Source organism: Anarhichas minor, unplaced genomic scaffold (assembly GCF_050575085.1).
Source record: "Anarhichas minor isolate MPS153535 unplaced genomic scaffold, ASM5057508v1 ptg000027l, whole genome shotgun sequence".
Classification (NCBI taxonomy): Eukaryota; Metazoa; Chordata; class Actinopteri; order Perciformes; family Anarhichadidae; genus Anarhichas; species Anarhichas minor.
In genome coordinates this window covers 12,725,820-12,744,615 of record NW_027466473.1, presented here as the reverse complement: position 1 = coordinate 12,744,615, position 18,796 = coordinate 12,725,820, and the positions used below count along the sequence as shown (strand labels likewise).

Sequence of the window (18,796 nt, the reverse complement as noted above, 5' to 3'; positions counted from 1 at the left end):
AGCTTGGAGCACATTCCACTTAGCAACATGGTGATTAACAAACAGGTCAGTGGTGTGGCTGATTTCTCCCTAAAACAAAGAGCCTTTTTAAGTGATCATCAGTGAGTAAATCATGTGTGCAGCATGGATAATGACATTTAAAAAAGCCAAGATGCTTTGAGAACGGGAATCATACGATTAGGCACAGTGGTCTGAAAGGGACAAGTCAGGCTTAGTACATACATTTTCCTCTGGAACCATCTTTAAATAGATAATTTGATATGAAGATAATAAGATGTACTGTTTTTTAACACGAGCATATTTGAAAGCGGATTCGATAACTGGACATTGTCAACAAAGCTGAAGATTGTGTGAATGCATTTTGCAGAACACGCTCACGCACCTCAAAGCTCGCCGTTCAAGCTTTAAAAATACTCAAGCCTACACTCCCTAGTCCTGTTTGGATGACAGGTTGTGCCTTTAACAATCACTGATATCTGCTCTTTAATTGGATAAATGAGTGAAAAAAGGAAATAAAGGTGAACAAATAAGTGCTGGCTGATATTCTGACTCAAACTTATCCATGACGCAGTGAAAAATTCTCTCAATCATAAAACAGATTTGTCTTTGATTAACTGTGTCCATTCTCTCTTTAAAAGATAAGAAACATGTAATCAATCAGAAATGTAGTGAAAGCTAAATAAACACATGACGGGACAGCCTCAGGAGCAGGAAGACCAAACCAATCATTTGACATGCAGTAATTGTCGACAGGCGAAAGCAACCGTGACTAAATATTTTCATGCGCCGGCTGATAAGAACCATCTGTGTGTTTAATCTGATAGATTTACTGGTCACTGATGTAAACAGGAAGACGAGGGAGCACTGAAGGAAGAAACTTGAGCGTTGCTGCTGCAGACTCTCACAGCTGCTTTAGACTCAAAGGAAACATGAGCAACAGCTGTCAAACTGTTTCGTCTGTGAACTGCGAAGCTGGAAACGTCTCCTGTGTGTGCTGTTGAGAGGGAGAGCCCTGTGGAGTCCATAACGTCTCACTGGATTAACGACGACGGCGTGTGCGCACGTGTGCCTGTGAACGAAAGTGGCGGGCAGTGGAACAGACCGATCCATTTTTGTGATGTTGACGTTTACACATGAAACAATGCAATAAAAGGCCCAGAAATGCACGACATCCCTGCAGCTGCAACCTGATATGAAATTTCAGGGAAGTTTGATAAAACCTTTAAAAAAACTTCAACTTCTAAGAGTCAAGGCGAGCAAACTGAAAAAGATATCAATCCTGTCTTGCTTCAATCATTGTTTGAAGCATTTTAAAACAGACACCGTTAACAATCTAAGCACCACGGTGATATGAATAGAGTGATCTACGTATTCATCCTTTCTGCGAGGATGCATGTTGAATGCATATCTATGACAATATGTCATCTGCCGGACATCACACAAAGCCTTCAAGAGAAAGCGTCACAACGGGAATGTCACTACAGGCAGTCAATGTCCCCGTTGCTACAGTAACTAATGTCACGGTGACATGATACAAAGGCACTTCACGGGTCATGAGATTCTGGCCTCAATGAGAAATGACAAGTCTGGAAGACTGAAAGCCACACTCACACTACACAGAATGCAATATCATCAACGTAATATCATGATCACGCTGTAGTTATTTTCGACAAAGACAAAGTAATAATTCTGTGTTTCTCTGCGTCTTCCTTCGTGTCAGTCTGTTATGAGGCAAAAAAAACAACACAAAAAGTTTTGTTCAACACAATGAATATTTTATTTTCAAATTATCGAAAAATGTAATTCAACAGGTTTTCAGCAAGCATGCACAAACATTTATATATTCATAAAAACAGCTCCAGAATGTGGACAGCTGTGGTTGTAATTACTTGTACACCAATCTACAGCGACTAAACCACACAAATTATACAAAACCCCACCAGAGACTCATTTGGTTCATGATATTCCATTTGCTAAACAAACAACAATATGTACACAACCCTTTATGCAAAATCTTGAAATTTGTTTCAAAATATATAAAATGAATTCAAAATTATATGGAACAGTTTGATATTTGGGGAAATCTAAGTCTAAGAAAGAAGAAGAAGTTTCGAAAAAGGTTTGTTTGCATGAAATAAAAATGAACACAGAATTCTGTAAAATATTACTGAAATAAATTGTTTTCATCATGAGGAATATTCCATGGTAAGTGACTCCTTTGTTAGTTGTCTCTATTCTTAGCTTACATGTGTTTTAAGCTGTCTGTTGCCTGTTTAGTAATATTTTATCGAAGCTGTTGCCTGATTTTGTATTGTTTTGTCTGCAACTTCAGGTCTCCCTTGTAGAGACTTAACCGGCTAAATAAATTTAATAAAACAAAATAAACATTGAATGACTTGAGACATCCTTAACAGATATCATATCAGATCACACAAATATACCAACACAATCTTTCTTCAATAAATGAAACATCTTGGTTCATGGTTACAATTTAGTTTCGGGGTAAAGTGACAGCAGCAATAGTCAGACATCCACTCTCACGATCCAGTCCCTCTAATGGCTGATAGACAGCGCTGAGGTCCACAGGAAGTCCTCCAGCTCCTCGAAACATGTAAAGTCTCTAAGTCTGTAATTCTTGCTTACAGCCAAATGTTTGGCGGCAAAAGGAAAGACACGAAGCCATCTTCAAATCCCTGAGGTATACAGGTGCTTAAAGCTACTCATCCAGTGGCGGCAGATAAACATTTGTATTCACTCAGCAAGTTTGTCTGTCTGCTGTTTGGTGCTTTTAATAAAGCTGGTTTTGCTGATTTAATCATACGGTCTATGCACAGGCCATTTGGGCAAATAGTTGGGCTCAATTAAGCTAGAAACCTCTGTGGAGTTAAAAAACTTGGTTGGTAATTCTCTGCGACCACTTTAACATTACACACACTCATTTGATTTTGTGTTGACATACAAAATATTGATCAATGCAGGTATTAAGGTGGTTAAGAATTATGTTTCGCTGCTTGTTTGCTGATCTTTAGCTCTATGCAGTTGTGCGTATTCAGATTCAGTGTTTGTCTACAGTAGTAAGCTGTAAGTATTGTAAACACAGTGTTTCTACAGTTCATCTCGTGGGTGTGTGTCCTGCAGCCAGAGTTTGAAGACGATCACAGGATCTATGTTCCAGTGCTTGTGGAAGGAGACGGCCTGCTCCAATGTTTCGGAGTAGTCATACGGTCGAGCCTATAATAAGAACAAATGGTTTTGTGTGTTTGTTTCTGCGTGCATGCTTTTGTGGTTTTCTCCAGGGGAATTCAATATCCTGTGATAAAAGCCTGCATAACCCACAAGGCAGTATTTCTGTCTTTTCCGACCTACAGTGAAGAGAAATATGAAGAGAGCGGAGCCTCATCTGACACTGGATAAAAGGTCACGGCCTTCTTTTATTTATTGGTTTATTTGATAAGGGCCAGTGCACATTAATAGAAACATTTCTGTAAATGCGCCAGAAGGCTATTTTTCAAAAGGCTATTTTTCATCTGTAGTCCCAAGAGGCAGATGTTACAATATAAACCAGAATGTAAGATTAAATTTAAAAGGTTATACAATATTGACGCTTTATAATGCATGCACAAACAATGAAAAAAAGCGAGAATATTAATATACGTAGTATCATCACTCAGGAGACTCTTATACATTGTCAAGTACTAACAAGACATGCAACACAGAGGCTATCAAAGTCAACACACACAAAGCAAATAAAATGAGGGATAATTATGTTAAAATAGAAACATGGAGTAAAGACAATATTATGATGCAATTGTTAGACACGAAAAAACATCCATGTCAGAGGCACAAAACATAAAAGCATGCAGAGTATGTGAAATACATGAATCAGTCAGACACAGCTAAACAACAATAAAAGACAAGCATGCAGGTAGATGAGGGTCGACCGGCAATTTCAAGACAGACAGACGGGTGACAACAGACAGATCGAGGGAAAGTTCAACACAGACAGAGGAGCAGTTACATTCTAGTGCTGACAGAGCTGGGTACTAACTAACCATTTCTTTAATTGAGCTTTAAATTAACTGTATGTTTGTAGTTCTCTAATGGTCACTGGGATGGAGTTCCATTGTAGTGCAGCTTGTACTGAAAATGCAGACTGACTGAAAGACACTGAGTGGGATAATGCAATCCCCTCTTGCTGCACCTCTTGTGAGCCGATATCCAGTTGTTCTTGTGATAACAAATTGTTTGAGCGGAGGAGAGGTCAAGCCATGTATAATCTTGTACATGTGACAGACATTCACATATTTAATCATGTTCTCCCAACTAAACACGTTATATTTTTTTAGTATAGGGCAATGATGAGAAAGAACAGATTTTTTATCAAGGATTTTGAGTGTACAATGACTGTAGTGGTTTCAGAGTCGTGGTGCTAGCCTGTGACCAGGTTGTTAAAGTAAGTGATATGGGAAACGACCATAGAAAGCATGTATGTCTTAGCTGCCTCTGTTGACATGTAGTTCCGTGTGAACCTGAAATTTGATAGATTAAATTTGACCTGGTTACAGAGCTTTTTCACATGAGATTTGAATGATAATTTGGAATCAAAAAGTACTCCGAGATACTTGTAGTCAGGTACAACCCGTAGCCTCTCCCCAGATACAAAAACATCCGGCTCTACACTACCAGAGTTTGTTTTGGTAAAAAACATACATACTGTTTTGGATACGTTTAGTTGTAAACAGCATTGCTTTAACCATGCAGTTACATGAGCCATGGAGTTAGTGAGTTCATTTGCAACTTGTCCCATTTTGCTACCGTGCAAGTAAATTACAGTGTCATCTGCATACATTTGGATGTTGGTGTCAGGGCATGCTGATGGCAGATCATTGATATATAAAGAGAACAGCAGTGGGCCCAGGACAGATCCTTGTGGGACGCCTGTGGACAAGTCTTAAATCTGTCTCCCATTGGATGGCCTTTAGCTTATTTAGTGGAACAATACAGTCACAGTATTAATTGCAGTTATTTCCACAAACAGTTATTAGCGGCTGTCCTCACAATCATATTAAGAACACATACTTGTGTGTGTGTTCTGTGTGTATTGTTCCCTACCTGGTGGAACAGGGGACTGTGTGTGATGGGAACACCCAGGAAAGCGAAGCACCTGCCCAGCACCATGTCATCAGGAGCATCGTCACTGTAGCAGCGACAACCACTGGAAAGTAGCATGGACACCGCCGCGCGACTGAGCACCATCCTGCACACAGAACGCAGATATTTAAATAAGAAAGGGAATTATCTTCACAAAAATATATATATACGGTACAAGCTTTATGTGCCTGTGTGTGATTGTCTGAGGAAAACTGATGTGCATCATTAAGGTGTTAAAGTCTAGTCATTACTGATAATATTTACAACGATACCAGATTTAAAATGAGAAAAAAGGGAAATAACAGAAAGCACCAGTTTTGCATTGAGTTCAGTCAGAGGCTGAGATGAGCACAAAGACACAGACACACTCCGCAGAAGTGGCTAGTGTGTCCGTTGAATAATAATAAATTCATGGCGAAAATTCGCTTCACTCTCTGTCTGAACATTTTTACAGCAACTGCTCTAACCACCGCAGCCTCACCCTCCTCCTCCGGTGGTGTAGCTGTATCCGTTCAGAAGCAAGCTGTAGCCGTATCTCTCCCCCAGGCTCACTGCCTCCTTTGGGTCATAGCATCGCAGCAGTCGCCGCAACCTGGGTAAACTATGGATGGACAAAAACCAACAGACGGAGAGACGCAAGGGAGGGAGTGAGGTGCATGCTGTATGTAGACACAAGGTCCTGGCTACATCAAATATCCATAATAACAGACTTTACAGGATCGTTAGCCAGCAGGTGACCCGTGTGCATGATCTTTAAATACATCTTTAAAAGAGATGTCAATTATTCTTTAGCCACCACTGCAACTTCAATCAAAAAGCATTGATACAGAATGTTTTTATTGATGCTATAAATCACTAAAGTTAGGAATGTTGGGTTAAAACAGAATCTCTTCTCCCAGTTACCTGATGAGTGTATCATCATCAACAATAAGTAGCCAATCAGTCTTTGGCACAGCTTTACTCAAGAACCGCCTCAAGATGGCAAAAGTCTTCCCACAATGCCCTGCAGGGAGACAACATAAACATAAATAGTGTGAAAAAGGTGAAGCAGGTTTGAGGCTCATGAGATGCGGTGCGGTGAGAGCAGCACTCATTCTAATTCATTAAAAATTCATATAATAAAATCATGGCCAGGCCGGCATTACGTCGACTTACCTACCTAATGGTCCTTTCCACAAAGGGTTAACTCCTTCATCTGCCGTCTGGTTGAGAAATAGTTTATATTTGTGTTCGTATTCGCTTTGTTCCTGCCTTCTTTACATGACGCAATATGATTATATTAGTCCAGTCATTTTCAGTTTTCCACCTCCGATCAGAAGCAGCACCCAAGCTGCTTCCATAAACTTTGTCTCATCCAGAGAATAAGAGAGGGCAGACTACATGTCAGGTAGATGTATTCCTAAAAAGAATGACTTTATTCTCATTAAATTACAACTTTATTATTGTAATATTGTGACTTTTTCCTGAAATATTAAAACCTTATTCTCGACTTCTCAGAGAACACAGATATGTGGGTTTTGAATTTGCAGAAAGGGTTGAATCCGTCATTTCTGTACCACCTCAAACTGTCTTGATTCAGTGAAGCAGCCATTTCAAAGGCAACATGCTGTTTAATAAATCACAACTTTGTATTATGCATGAGTGTTATTGAAAACACATATTAAATACTTTAGACCAATTAAATTAATGTAGCGGAGAGAACAGGCGCTCGTTTTTTCTTCCCTCTCATCAGTAAAACAAACAGAATGTACACGAGCCTTTCATATTAGATTAAAGGTTATAAGTAGCCTACATTTATCAGAACAACACAGACATTCAGGCTTCCTCGTGTAGCACAAAGGGGTACTGCAGATATGAATGTTAAATAAAAGACTGTGGAAGAAATTCCGCAAACGTATTTGGCAACCCTAATAAAATCTCCTGCGACCCACCTGAGGGTCCCGACCCGGTGTTTTGGAAATGACTGTTCTGGATCAGCTCACCTCTCTCAGTGTTGGGCACTCCCAGATTGATTGTGGGTATGGAGGCATCAGCGACATCGCTGTAATACTCTAAAAACTCAGCATCTTTCTCCCAGGTTGCCTTCACGACTGGTACTGTGAGGAGAAAGAGGAGAGGGATGAACAGAGAGCGGGAGATAGAAAGACACGCACAGAGCTCTTAATTAAGCCGATCTCCAAGCGCCTACTGCAAACTCCAAAGGACGAATCAAATAAAGAAGGATATCTACCACCTCCGACTGGGGGGGAGAAAACCATTAGGCCGTCTTTGAAAAAGACACTGGATAACTATTCTCACTGCATGAGGATCTGGATAAGAACACCATCTACATTAAAACTTCTAAATGATAACTGCCAGTCATAATCACACACTATTCTGTTTGGTCCAGCCCGCTGTGACAGCGTGCTCTGCAATTCTAATGCAATTCTAATCCTGAATTTATAGTAGCAGCCAAGTCAATCACACGCTGTTCTTTCTACTTGTTTAAAATAGCCAGTCCATAACTACTGGCTCTTTTTGACCCTAAAAACAGACGTAAATGTTTTGGATAATTACACAAACTGTTGCAATTTCAGCCGACAGTCTAGATGAGGTTGTTGGATTTTAAAAAGCTAGTTTCCCCCCCGACAGGTCAACCACGACCGAATGACCAGCAGACTGTTAAGTGGCAAGTAAACAAAAAAAAGCAGTGACAAATTAAAAGTGTCAAGTCAAACTTTTTGCGGCTAAATGTCCTGTAATTTCCATTTCATTTCCATCTATTCAGAATGAAGATAAAGTGCGAGTTCAGTTTGACTTGCGAATGTGCTGGTCGGTGTGTCGTGTTGTTTAACAACAACAAAATAATAGAATTACTCTTCACTTCCCCTTTATAATGAATAAAACATTGTAATATTGAGCTTAATGGGATTCATTCATTACAATAATGCCTGAGGCGGCAATACTGTAACCGAATGTCAGTGGAAAGTAATTGCAAATTTACTTGAGTTCTTTACTTCAGTAATATTTTGAGGTACTTGTACTTCACTTTCCTGTTAATGCTACATTAGATGTCAGGAGGACATTGGGTTTGTTTAACCCCACTACAGTTATTTAATAGATGTAGTTACTTTTTAATGAACTCATTTTCAGATTAAGATTAGTTAAACTGTACCATTTTTTCTGCAGAACAGGTCACTTTACTTTCCAGAACATTTTGCTGATAACACCTCTGTATACATTAATGTATTGGTACTTTAAGTTAGGTTAAGGATCTGTGCACCACTGCAGAAGATAATATTTTTTAATGAATGAAACTGTTTTTGTCCTTTAAAAAAAGAGTCGGGAATAACGCACATCGTTCAGAGTGGAATTTTTGGCAAGTTTTCACAGCAACAAATACTTCTTTCCTCGACACCGGATCTCCCTAGAAAAAAGAGAAATAAAAACAATCTTAATCTTCATTCAAAAAAATGATGCTTGTAAATGTACATTGTCCACCTTTCTTCTGTAGCCTTATGTCAAACACATGCCGCAGTACTCCTTCATCCCACTTAGCTTTCTACTTGTTTTCCTTCAGCCTTCAGCCTGACTCAGTGTTTTACATTTAAACAGGCCGATTATTGTAATTTCATGTCCTGCTTTTAATAATTACCTCCACTAAAATCTAGTCATGGCCACATTATTTATTATTTATTCATGGGAGTTTCATTGAGAGGAAGCATCTTTTTTTGCAGTAAACACCCTAATTCGAGGCTTCGAAGCTTGTGTCGAGTAATCCAGGGAGATTTTTGTGAAGCGCGTATCGAGGCTTGTGTTGATGACGTATGTGGTGACGTTCGAAGCCTCGCGAACCGGCCGTACCACGTGAAATGGTTCACGGGTCTGGCGTGCGATTCGAAATATAAGGGGCAGCGGAACGCAATGTCACATTTTGTGTACTTCGGACTTCATTGCGCGTTTGTTTGCCAACTATTCTCTGTACCCCAGCGTCTTCTGTGCCCTGTGAAAGGGTGTTTTCTAAAGCAGGCGAAATAATCTCAAAAAAAAGAAACCGCCTGAAGCCCAGCACTGTGGAAAAGTTATTATTTTTAAATACAAATGAATACAATGTTGTCCCTAGTAACACAAACCTCTCCCCAATTTGTTTCCACTTTCCCTTTTGACCCCGCCATTGTATCATAAAGACAGACACCATATTAATAAGTTCATATCACAAATGCATGCTCACAAATGTTCACACATACACAATAACTTGCTACAAATACAGTGATGATAAACATCCATTAATAAGAGTTGTACATACACAGTTGGGCAGGTAGGTTGTAAATGTCGTAGCACAGTTGTCTCTCGTCTCTGTACAAAACTCTGGAACTGCCGTCAGCTTTGGACCATTCCCTTCCTCCCAAATGTACAACGCAACCTCGAAAAACAGACACAGGCACGAAGACAAATACTAGCCTCGTGGGGTAACAGTACAAACAGTGATTTGCAGTGAGCGCCAGAAAAGCTCACTTGATTCCTTAAACAGTAATTATTTTTTTAAATAACAAAAGTGCACATTCTTAGGCCCATTCAGAGGTAGAGCTCGTGTGAATAATATGATTATAGATCTTCGAAAAGCTGCAGGTATAGAAAGCTGAAGAGGCCTTTTTAACAAAAGGCTAGCCAGTCGCTGGAGGAATAGTGCATCTATCATTGTTTCATGTCTATCATTTTATCTAAGCAGGCTTACTGGAAGACGACACTGATTGTGCTTTTCACAGCAGTCGTTGAGGCGCAAAGTAGTGAACCACAACAGAGTCTTTACAACAGTTGTCTATTTTAGTAATAGGCAGCAGATGACACACAGATTCACAAAGCTCCTGAAATCTGTTTCAAAGTACCTCATGTTTCAAGTCGATAGTGAAATCTGACTTCAGAGGCTTATGTTGTATCCGCTCAGCGAGTCTGAAACACATAATAGGGAAAGATGTGGAAAGAAGAGAAAGAGCAGAATAGAAGTGGGAACTTTCCTTCATCGTATACGAGAATGTAGATTAGTGAGTCAAAGTTATAGAAGTTCTGACAGGTTTGTTTTCAGCAATCCCTTTGAATCCTGTTTTGTGTTTTCGGCATTAAAAAAAATAGCAAAAGCTCCAGATTTGAAAGATCGGGATGCAGAGTCTATGCTCAATAGATCAATGGAGTGCCTGTTTAGATGGCGAAGACAAAAAATGTGATTGTGGATGACATCTTTTCTTTTCATGTATCGTGGACTGGGTCTCTCACCTCTGTGTGCGCTACTTGTTTATATTCATTTAATTTAGGTTTCTACACCATGTCTTGTAATAGTGTCTGCTATCATAACCCTGAAATGATGTGAAGAATGAAAAAAAAAAAGAAAGGAGAGAAACATATTAGTAAGACATTCATGCACACACACACACACACACACACACACACACACACACACACACACACACACACACACACACACACACACACACACACACACACACACACCTCTGGAGCAGCTGCGTGCTGAGAGCCCAGCCTGCTGCAGGGTCAGGGTAACTAAAGGAACCGGGGTCTTCAGAGAACGCATAGTGGTGGATAATGGAAGGCTCGTTGTCATGGAGAAGCTTACCCAAAAACCATTCCTTGGAGTTGCAAAAAGGTGCACAGGGCAGGGTGATATAAAACAGAAAGTGTCTCAGTTATTTTCTAATCATCAGTGCAGGAAACTAGATCATCATCAAGACATTCATTTAGCAAAAAGTGCAGTATGAAACATGTAGTCAGTGGCTGTCACGGGGGGGTGCATCTCACCTCTTGGACTTGATATCTTTGGAGGACCTGCAGCAGATTAGGCAGTGAGACGCTGGTTTCCTCCTCTATGAAGAAAAACCAGGATGCTGATTGGCCATAAGTGGCAGAGAGACTGGAAAGATCCACACGACCTCGTTAACTTTATGCATTTATTTAACCCCACAGGAGTCATTGCAGCTAAATTCAATTAAATCTGATTTGTTTGTCATCTCCAAATATGTGTCTATAAGACTCACTTAGGGAGCAAAGGGAGGATACTCCAATCCCCTTCAAACTCTGACAGCTCATGGAGAAGAAGAACAACTGGAACTCCCTGCATGAAACAAACAAATTGAATTTGAAAATGAGTTTGTGGTGTGTGTGTGTGTGTGTGTGTGTGTGTGTGTTTGTGTGTGTGCACCTGATTGATGGGAGATGAGAGCAAAATTAAGTAAACAACAATGAGGTCCAACTGGCACGTTGTGCACAAAAGAAAAAAGAACAGAAGTACTCTGATTGAATTTTACAAGTAAAACAAAAAATAGTAAGTACGGTTTGCTCCAGTGTTCCTGGAGGTTTCCCAAAAGTATTCATCACTATTCCTTTGTTCTAAAATTCCTTATTCCTTGCGAAATGAAACAAGAAGTCACTATGTTGAGCACCTCCTTGGAAGGAAACATGATTACATGCTCCACTGACATGCTCTGCCAAATGCACCTGGACATCCTGGTGGGCGTGGACTGATGAGGGCTTGATCAACAACATGTTGAGTACCAACATTATGCGCATCCTGCTGTGCGTGCTGTTTGGAGGTTCAAGTGACATTTCAGACTTTAGAAAAAGATAAAAGAAAGAATCTTTCATAGTCATCCTCTAGCCACAAATAATAAACAAATAAACTTGATTACTCTAGACTAAAAAGTATCACCAAAATGATTACAATTCAACCCGAGGGGACATGAATGAACATACGAAATGCCTTGGCAGTCCATCCAACAGGTGTTGAGATATTCCAGTTTTGGTAGTGTAATTACATTTACAGCACACGTAATAATAATCACAAAACAGTACATTACATCATGTCCAATCAGACATCCACACATTGAAAGTTCACATGCAAGCACACCTCTTCTCAGGTCCACTTCAGATTGTGAGGCTGTGAAACGGGGTAGTAACCATCTGCTGTATGCGTCGTAGTAAGATGTGGGTGGAAAGAGCTGAGCGGAGCAGCAGCTCTATGATGGAGGTTGGATGATGAGGCTGAAAATGTGCAGCATTGGCACTGATGTCTCGGATTAAAAGCCTGCACTTAGGGCCAGTAACAACAGGGCCGTGTGACAAGGCTGTAAAAAAAATTGTTTATCTCTCCCATTAAATGGAGGATGTGGAAAAGATGCGGATATGAATCTGTGTGAACAAAGCATTAAAACTGAGACACTGCTGCTCATATTTTGGCGGCATCACGACCGAAATCGATGATGTAGAAAACAGCCATATGTCAGTCAGACAACATGCTGCCACCATGTCAGAGTTGACCTTTAATCCCTGCCTCCAGTAAAAACACTTGGTTATACGTCAGTCAAAAGCATGCGTGACGCACAACCTGCCCTCGTTCAAAACAGCTTACGACAATCAAGGTCCATCTGTTATAAACATCACATCTAGAGAAAGCTTTCACTTACCTACCTCACTGTAACACACACACACACACACACACACACACATGCAGAGATGATTGTACACATCTTACCGTGCTGATCATGAAACTTCTCTCTTATCAGCACGTTCAGAAGCCGCAGTAGCAGCTTTCACAGCATGCAAGTCTGATTTCATATTCATTCTTATATTTGACACAACCTCTCTCTATTCCCACAAAAATATTCATTCATTCAGTTGTGAGACAGCCGTTTTAGTGAATGATCATTGATGAATGAGTGCTACGAGGAGAATTTTTTAATTTTACATCAATAATGCTTCTCTTGAATTGTTAATGCTCTAATGCTACTTATAATCACAGCCAGTTATATTGATCTGACGTTTAATTATTGATCATATTACAGCTCTACTAAAAGGCCGCTGTGCATGACTGATTAATCAGTCATTGGTGGTTTATTCCAGCATCTTCCTATGGGAATACTGAGTGGAAATCTAAAAACATGTAATTTACCAAGAAAACCTGCAGAGCAGTCATTTTTCCTCCATGAGAAACGTCTGCAACTTCCTCTCAGGCTGCACAGGTCCACGAAAACAATCTGAGAGTATTGGATGGAGCGCAGGAGGCGAAATCCAAAAACGTCGTTATTCATTAAAAAAACTCTTGCTGTGTGCGCACACTAGTAACTGAAAACAGCCCAAACCTAGCGCGCCAGGTTAGTTTTTTTCCCCATGCACAGCAGCTATATGCACGATTTTACAGAATGCCTAAAATCTGTGATTCATTTGGGAAACGTCCTCGTTGGCAAGGAATGAAATATCCAGAGCCTCCATCCTACTTTGTGTCGAACTGTTCTTCAGCTGCCTTCATCATTCTGAAACCACAACGCAACAAATGTGGAGGATGACCGCATAACTCAAAGATGGGTAGGGTAGTGACTTGACGTAAACAGCATTACTAATCTTGGAACCTACTTTTGAAGCTGACAAATCTGCAACTCGGCTGCTCTAATTGCAAATCAAGGATCCCCACAATAAAGTAATTGTTTTCTTGAACATTAGGCCAACAGAAGATCGTTTACTTAATTAAATTAGACTTCTTTAGGGAAAAGCAACGTACGAACAACCCACCGGTCCAGTCAGAGACTGAGAAGAAATGACAATAAGAGGCTGTGAGTAAGTCAAAGGGAAGCTTTAGGATTTAGAAAAGTGAGGGGGGGGATACATATGTGTTTTTTAGTATAGTGTATGAATGCTCTTCAGAAGAACATTTAACAAACTATGAACGTGGAGTTTGTTTTGTGTGTATTTCATAACCATCGAGCTAAACTGAGGCTTCTCGGCGTTCTCACTATAACTGCATTTTCTTCTTTTCTGTCTCTCGGGTAGGAATTGGTGCGGAAACACCTCCAACCACCAACTGGCTTCAAAACAAAGCAATCATAGGCATGTCAAATTAATTGACAGTTCCCACTTTTGTCCCTGGTGACTCACTGATGTGTTCACAAACAAGGCACGTGTGAGTTCTTCCAGCTGCCACACCACATTTGTTACTACTGGCTGCAGTGTGATCGCAGAGGTCTCCTCACTTAACAAAGACGACAAAGACTCAGAGAGAGGTTGAGGGACTATGAAACATGATCATTACCAAATCATTGTGAATATAAAAAAACTAACTACATATGTTGTATAAAAACAACAATTCTGGGTATCTACTGCAGGCTGTCATATGTACATATGCCTGTCATCTCAATTCCCCCGGGGTCTATAACAAATCAGTGTTCACTGCTACTCTGCAGGCACATTTTAGTAAATAATTACAGCATGAGAGCAGAGAGTTCAGTTCCTCTCAGCTTAGGTAAGGGAGCTCTGTGGCAAGGAGGACACCTATCGGTACCACTGTAATACCACAGCAGTGCGGAACTCGAAGTCAAACTCCAAAAGTCCCTGATTACACATTAAAGATTAAACTGTTCACAGCATTATTATCCTGTTATTGCACGCACGCCACATTGCATGCATATAGTAGACATATGCACCGCCTTTTTGAGCCCTTTATGGTGCTCCCAAACAAAAACAGAGCTGCTGCTTGAAAATCTGCCTCAAGCTTTAATATTACTAAATAATTTATATTATCTGAAGGCACCACATGAACAAATCCATTCAAAATGAAATGCAGATTAGATTATTAGACCACTTTATAATCCATCATCCATTTAGGAAATGTCGGTCTGGTAACTGATGAATTAATGGATACTGAATTAGACAGCATGGTGTTATCTTAGTGACTCTTTTCCCCGCTTGGTCTCAGGCTTTATTTTTAAAGAAACGTGCACAGTCCGTATATACAAGCATTAATATCTTAACATCTACGGGATTAAATGGAGGTTCTGCCTGTTATTAACCTGTTCCAATGGTGAATCGTGGCATCAGCGCTGTATCGATAAAGGCTTTTTGAACATTCACCGCTCACAAGCTATCTCGGAGTGAACAAACTCTGATTCTGGATCCTGACAACTCTGATTTTCCCATCTCAAGGTTAGTCAACTCAGAGTTCAGGCTTCAGGTTCAGAGTTTGTTAAACCTGCTTTCTGAAACAGGACCCAGAGCCGAGATCTAAACCCAGCAACTCATCCAGTGCCTGCCAGATGTTACCTGTCCCAGCTCAGCTGCCTGCTGAAGAATCTCCACCTTCCTCTGACCACCTCGGCGGGCGTGGAAGGAGTTCCTCTGACTCTGGATCACCAACACCACGTCCGACAATCCTGAGGAAAAACATGGACAGAAAAGCTAGAGCGATGACAAAATTAGGAAACTCGAAGAGACATGATGATGCAAAACAAACAGGGAATTTGTGAAATACACTTATTTGTTTTCTTGACAGGTAAAACTCACAGTGATAACTTTTTTTTTTTTTTCCAATATGCAACAAATAATTGATTTGCTTTCCTGAACAGACCGTCTGCAGTAAAATCCCTCACTCACCAATAGAGCTGTGTGGTGTGAGCTCCTGGGGCTCTGAGGCCTGCGGGGAGTCAAGAGGGATTCTCGTTAAGTCTGACGCACGCTGCTGAGCTCACGTGATGAAGCAGAATATCACAGCAAGAATCTGAGGGGGGGCACTTACATGAGCACGACCTGTAGGTTTGTCTTCTGCAGAGGCACCTTGAGAAGGACGCAACATTACATCATCAAAATGCATTCATTTGTTATGCTGCCAATTCATCTTTTAGTCAATTTGACGACCAATGGATCAATTTAGGGTTACCACTATGCCAACTTTTAACATCTTGACACATCTGTCAGAGCATGACATGCAATGGTACAGCCCCACCAGTAGCAGATTAAACGCAGTAGTAGAGTTATTTCTGCACCAACACCTCTTATCACCATCAACGAGATAAAACCGAGACTTTGAAACCACAGCTAAAGTTGCTGCTCAGTATGTAGGATTTGTGGTGGTAAACATGTCCTACTCATGAGAGTCGACAAGTATAATGATGATGTATAAGCATGTCCATCTATGCCAAGGGTAGACATATGGCAGGGAGGTGCAATTGTGCCATTCTTTAAAGTCCATTAGAAATGTATCTGAGACAGGCTTGATGTAGCTGTAAATGATGAAATCCTCCTGACATCTAAACGAACACTTTTCATACCTAGGCTGGAAAAAAACAGGCATCGCTCGCTTAGTTTTCAAACTGGAAAACAATGAAGATTGGTCTGGAGATGTTGAATTTCTCCTGATCACATGTCATATAAAAGGTGAAAGGGGTCTATAGCGATAACATGAAGGTCTATGACAATACTAATGATATATGCGTTTGTTAAAACATTTTATTATAAATCCAGGTCTGAAACAGGTTACGCGTTTCCAGCGTCTAGTTCAAAGGCCCTGTACACCCATGTCACACCCCCACAGGTGTTTTCACTTACTTTGATTAGACCTCTTCTCAGGACTCTGTTGGCCTGTAAAGACTGTGTTTGATTGACATTTCCCCCAACCTCCCATTAGATGTGTTGCTCCTGTTAGCTCAGGACAACTTGCACCTTAATCACTCACCAGTAATGTAAATCAAGAGTTTTGGTGACATATTAAATGCCCATCATAAATCTGAGCAGAGTCCTAATTAATGGGTGCACAGGGCTTCTCATTTTTACATGATTGCTGGCTGATATTAATGGCAAACAATTATATTGATGTAAATGACTTATATTGATGTAAATGATTTCAAAGACAAGGTGACAATTATTCTAAATTATACTAAATCTTACACATTGTCCCTTTAAACAGCCTCTTGTTTACCCCTCATTACGTCACCTGCGTTTGTGGTGTGTCAAGTTATCCACTATTAAATCCCCGTCTGTTTAGATTTTCAAAATAAAACACAATACTCAATATTTTGTGGCAAACCAAGGACCACGCTGTCACTGACGAATAACTCGCGTGGTAATTTATCAATAAATACATCTATTGATACATTTTTTCAAACTGAAATGCGCTCAGTGTCTTGTTAAATTATAAACAAACCTTACTGTGAAGGCCAAATCGAACCACTTCCGGTATTTTTCAGCCTGCCTTACGCAGTGTATCCTGTTTAGTGCTAACGGTTTAGCTAACAGTATCTGTCTCAGTAGGGCATGGACCCCACTTACCAAGCCAAAGAAGAAGCACAGCGACCAGTTTGCATCCGTTCACCACACTATGATGGGACATGGTTCCATTGGCTGCTGTTTTACGTTTGAAATCACCGTCTTTTCATGGCTAACTGGAGGAAATGGTTAGCTACATTCCCATAGTAGCAGAACTCTGTGTCTGACTGCAGCGCGTGTTAGTGCAGAGCTATAGTGACCTCTAGTGGTCACTATTATACTAGGTTACTACCTTGACATACAGAACTTTCCTCCAGTGCCAAAGTGTCTGAGACACTTTTGCCATTTGTGTTTTGTACAAATACATTCGTCATATCTTCAAGTTTTTTTATCATTTCAGAAGTAAATTAGAAAAATGTTTTTACATTTGTGAGTTTTTTAGTAAACTGACAAAAAAAAGTTATTTCTGTGTTGATTAAGTGATGAGAACAATAACTTTGTCTACACATGACTGATTGATCCTGGTAATTAAACACTTAACTTTGTAATATGTATTTTTCAAAATATCTGTATTTTACTCACGCAAACAAAAGAAAAATGTTCATTATCATGGCAGAGGTATAAGTTGTGCCACAAAGTTACTTTCACACATTTTTACTCCTCAATCCTACAAATCAACAAAATATCTGTGCTGATCTGAGAACAGCTACCGAGCTCTTACTGTCTCCGTCTGAGGAGAAGATAGCTAAGAAGAAGAAAAAAGGTAATAAACAAATAAAGATAAGCTGGACTTTATGAGCTTTACTAAGCTTGCGTTTTTCTGGAAAATTATATTGTTTAAAGGGTTAAAGGTTTGAAAGGGCAGGCATTGTTTAAAATGTCATATGAGGAAGAGCTTCCCAGAAATGAGGCTGAAATGATGATTTATGTTCACGTGCAGACTTGTGGAGACATTGAGAACAAATGAGTCAAAGTTCTCCTGACCACTGAGTCTAAACATGGCCACTAAAGTTAAACAAGCTGGTTTTGATGTGAACCCGCAGCTGTGAGTGTTCATATTTTTGTCAACAGACCTTTAGAAATCCAAAAGACAGAGCTTTGTTCTATAGGAATAAGGAATGAGGAAGGTGTAAATACTGAATGTGCAGAAGGAGAGGCTGCTATTATTCACATTCACACAAATGGGTACTATCACCTTGTCAAACAGTTATAGGCGGCAATAAAACAGAGCCATAAGTGAGTTATGGATTTTTTTCGTCTCTGCCTGTGTGAGATTGCTGAACAAAGGTATTGTTAATGCACATGTTCCTCTAAAAGGTCTGAGCAAACATTGCTTATGGATAAGAACTGCAAATGATGTTGTCATTGCAACACAAAGCTTCACTCATTATGTTTTAAACTGCGTCCATCAGCTGTTGTTTCCATGTCAAGTGGCTAAAGTTGTGCATTCCAGTGTCATTGTCATTAAAAAATATCCATAAATTGGAACAATATTTTTCAACTTGACTTTCTCATTTATTTATGTATATCTTTTTTATTTATTTATTATCATTTACATTATCTGCTCACTTACTTATGCCTATGCATTATGTAGCCCGCTTGCAGGCCTATATATGTAGACTAGAGCCAA

The 18,796-nt window shown here is 40.0% G+C and overlaps 1 protein-coding gene across 1 annotated transcript; it reads right to left on the bottom strand.

The window, feature by feature from the left end:
* Positions 1 to 1,753: 1,753 nt before the first annotated feature.
* On the bottom strand, positions 1,754 to 17,403 carry b3glctb (beta 3-glucosyltransferase b). The gene is made up of 15 exons (XM_076102545.1): positions 17,230 to 17,403; positions 15,701 to 15,738; positions 15,559 to 15,598; positions 15,229 to 15,338; positions 11,178 to 11,254; positions 10,942 to 11,053; positions 10,636 to 10,772; positions 10,017 to 10,080; positions 9,437 to 9,553; positions 8,488 to 8,557; positions 7,134 to 7,247; positions 6,055 to 6,154; positions 5,633 to 5,752; positions 5,113 to 5,257; positions 1,754 to 3,231 (listed from the first exon to the last, which is right to left on the bottom strand). Exons 1-15 carry the CDS (start codon positions 17,288 to 17,290, stop codon positions 3,106 to 3,108), a joined length of 1,431 nt encoding a protein of 476 aa, XP_075958660.1. The 5' UTR covers positions 17,291 to 17,403; the 3' UTR covers positions 1,754 to 3,105.
* Positions 17,404 to 18,796: the final 1,393 nt, after the last annotated feature.